This window comes from Notechis scutatus, chromosome Z, assembly GCF_049901735.1.
Source record: "Notechis scutatus isolate UNSWTSFEM ecotype Mainland chromosome Z, rNotScu1.2, whole genome shotgun sequence".
In the NCBI taxonomy this organism is placed as follows: Eukaryota; Metazoa; Chordata; class Lepidosauria; order Squamata; family Elapidae; genus Notechis; species Notechis scutatus.
The window spans coordinates 87,303,298-87,305,797 of record NC_142025.1 but is presented as its reverse complement, the minus strand read 5'-3'; the positions used below and the strand labels follow the sequence as shown (position 1 = coordinate 87,305,797).

General features: G+C 42.7%; 1 protein-coding gene across 1 annotated transcript in view; it reads right to left on the bottom strand.

Annotated features, from left to right (window-relative positions):
- The window catches only part of LOC113426134 (sodium channel protein type 4 subunit alpha-like), a 145,031-nt gene that overhangs the window by 93,972 nt on the left and 48,559 nt on the right, over positions 1–2,500 (bottom strand). The window contains 2 exon segments of the mRNA XM_087945221.1: positions 421–633; positions 2,285–2,426. Of these exon segments, the coding sequence (XP_087801347.1) occupies positions 421–633; positions 2,285–2,426 (355 nt within the window).

Below are 2,500 nucleotides of genomic sequence, written 5' to 3'. Positions count from 1 at the left end.
GGCCTAAGCTGATCCAGAGTTAGTGCAAACCTTTTGTATAGAAGTGTACTTTCCCTGCCATCCAAAACGAAGTCAAACTATCAAGATTGTCCTGAATCCTTGTGGAAGAAGAACTATATATACTTTAACCTTAGACTGTCTACTATTGACCTCACCCCTTTCCTAAGAGGTCTGTAGGGGGCGTGCATAAGCGCACCAACGTGCCTACCGTCCCTGTCCTATTGTTTCTCTTATTCTTTTATTTTTCTTATATGTACCCATTTCATGTATTCACAACTATGTATACACTTATACTTATTATCTTGTAAACAATTGGCAAATCAAATAAATAAATAAATAAATAAATAAATAAATAAATAAATAAAACCTTCTAGGAATGGATAAATTAAAATAAATAGACATAAAGAAAAAAAAACTGACCAGTCTTTGTTGCTCCTCCTGATGCTTTTTCAGCTGTTCCACCATCTGCTGGAACTCTTCTTCTTTTTCTTTTTCTTCCAGTAAGGTGGCATCATTCTGTTCTGCGTAGGCCATTGCCACCACAGCCAGGATTAAATTGATGAGATAGAAAGAGCCCAAGAATATGATCACAACAAAAAAAATCATGTATGTTTTCCCAGCTGCTCGCAAAGTCTAGAGAAAAAGAAGAATTTCATCTTCCTTGATACCTGGAAATCCAGAATTCTATTCTCATATATAGCCGTTCTAGTTAGTAATTAGCCTAAGCAATGTATGGCAGGGGTCCCCAACCACCGGGCCGCGGACCGGTCCCAGTCCGTGGAGCACTCTGTACCGGGCCCCAAAGAAAAAAAAATAAAAAATGGCGGCTTTCTTCGCCTTCGGTGAATGCTGCTGGGATCAGGGATCAAGGACACAAATGAAAGAAGGGGAGGGAGGAAGCAACCAAAGCCTGTCCTGCTCTCCGGCTCAGCGGCTTCGGTTTCCTCCCACCTCGTTCCTCTCTCAGTCGCTCTCTCACTCCTCCACCAGCCCAGGAAGAAACTGCTTCAAAGAAGCCGGGGGAGGGGGCTTTTCCTGTCGCCGCAGCTCCTCCGCGCCCGTTCACCCCACCCGCCCGCCGCGCGGTTCAATCCAGTGCTCGTTCTGCCTGCCTGCCTGCCTGCGTTTCTGGTTGATTCGGAGCAGCTTCGGCTGAGAATAATAACTATTCGCCTCTTTTTATCAGTCGAAGCTGCTCCCAAACAACCAGAAATGCAGGCAGGCAGGCAGGCAGGCAGAATGGAACACTGGATTGAACGCGCTGGCGGGCGGGGTGGGGTGAACGGCGCTCGGAGGAGGTGCGGCGACAGGAAAAGCCACACACACCCGGCTTCTTTGAAGCAGTTTCTTCCTGGGCTGGATGTTAGAGGTCCATCGTAGCTCTGAATGATCCCTAAACAAGGACTACAGGAGCTTCCTAGGGAAAACACACTGACTAAATGCTCCTCATTCAATTCCTGTTTTCACCAAACAGAGATAAGAGAAACATCTGCATGAAATTTTGTAGCTACACAGCTGGGCAAGACCTAGAACTAGAGAGACTGCAGTCAGGTGTCTTTAATGCTAGTTGTAGGGTAAACATAAAGTTTTGGGAATGGAAAATAGAATATCTCCCCCGGTCCTTGAAAAAGTGTTTCTGCTTGAAACTGGTCCCTGGTACAAAAAGGTTGGGGACCACTGATGTATGGTACTTTGAAGATATTCAAAGTCTATGTGCTATACTTTACATATTGCTTGGCATTTGAAATATAATTCTCAGACTTAGGATCAAACTAAATAAAGTGATAGTTGGTGGTCATTATGGAAAAGAAGCAGAGTAAAACAGACTTTGAATTCACTCCACAGGATCCTTACATTCTTCTCTGTCAGTGGAACTCCTACCTCTTCATCTTTTTGTAAAACAATCAAAGGAGAGGAATCTGGACTGATGCTGGGTTCTTGCACCCTGTTTTCCTTACCTGGATCCCATTATTTCTCATATTAAGGAAAATTAAGAGGAATCCATATACAAGTTCATGTGGGAGAAATTTTAACTGGAAAAATAGCACTGGAGGAAGAAGTCTTTCCACCCTTCCACCTGCATGCATCCCATATTTGTTTAGAAAAAATTAAAATTCAGAATATCTGGACCAATGTCTTCAGTCTCTTCTCTAGTTGGGGTTGATTCTATCTGGTGCAATAAAGGCAATCCCAGCACATGATTAAAAACTTTCATAAACACTGGCAAAAATGCAGGGGAATAAATAAAAGGGAAAAATTTAAAAGTAACATTATATAAACTTACCAATTGGAAGAGATTTTCCCAATAGTCCTGGGTCATGAGGCGAAAGAGTGAAAGGAACGCCCAGCTGAAGGTGTCATAGCTTGTATAGCCATAATTTGGATTTCGGCCAGCTTTCATGCAGAGAAATCCTTCTGGACATTGTCTACAGTTGATTATACAAAAATTCCAATATAACATCGTATTATAAGAGAAACAATTTCTTCCTAAATCTAAGGC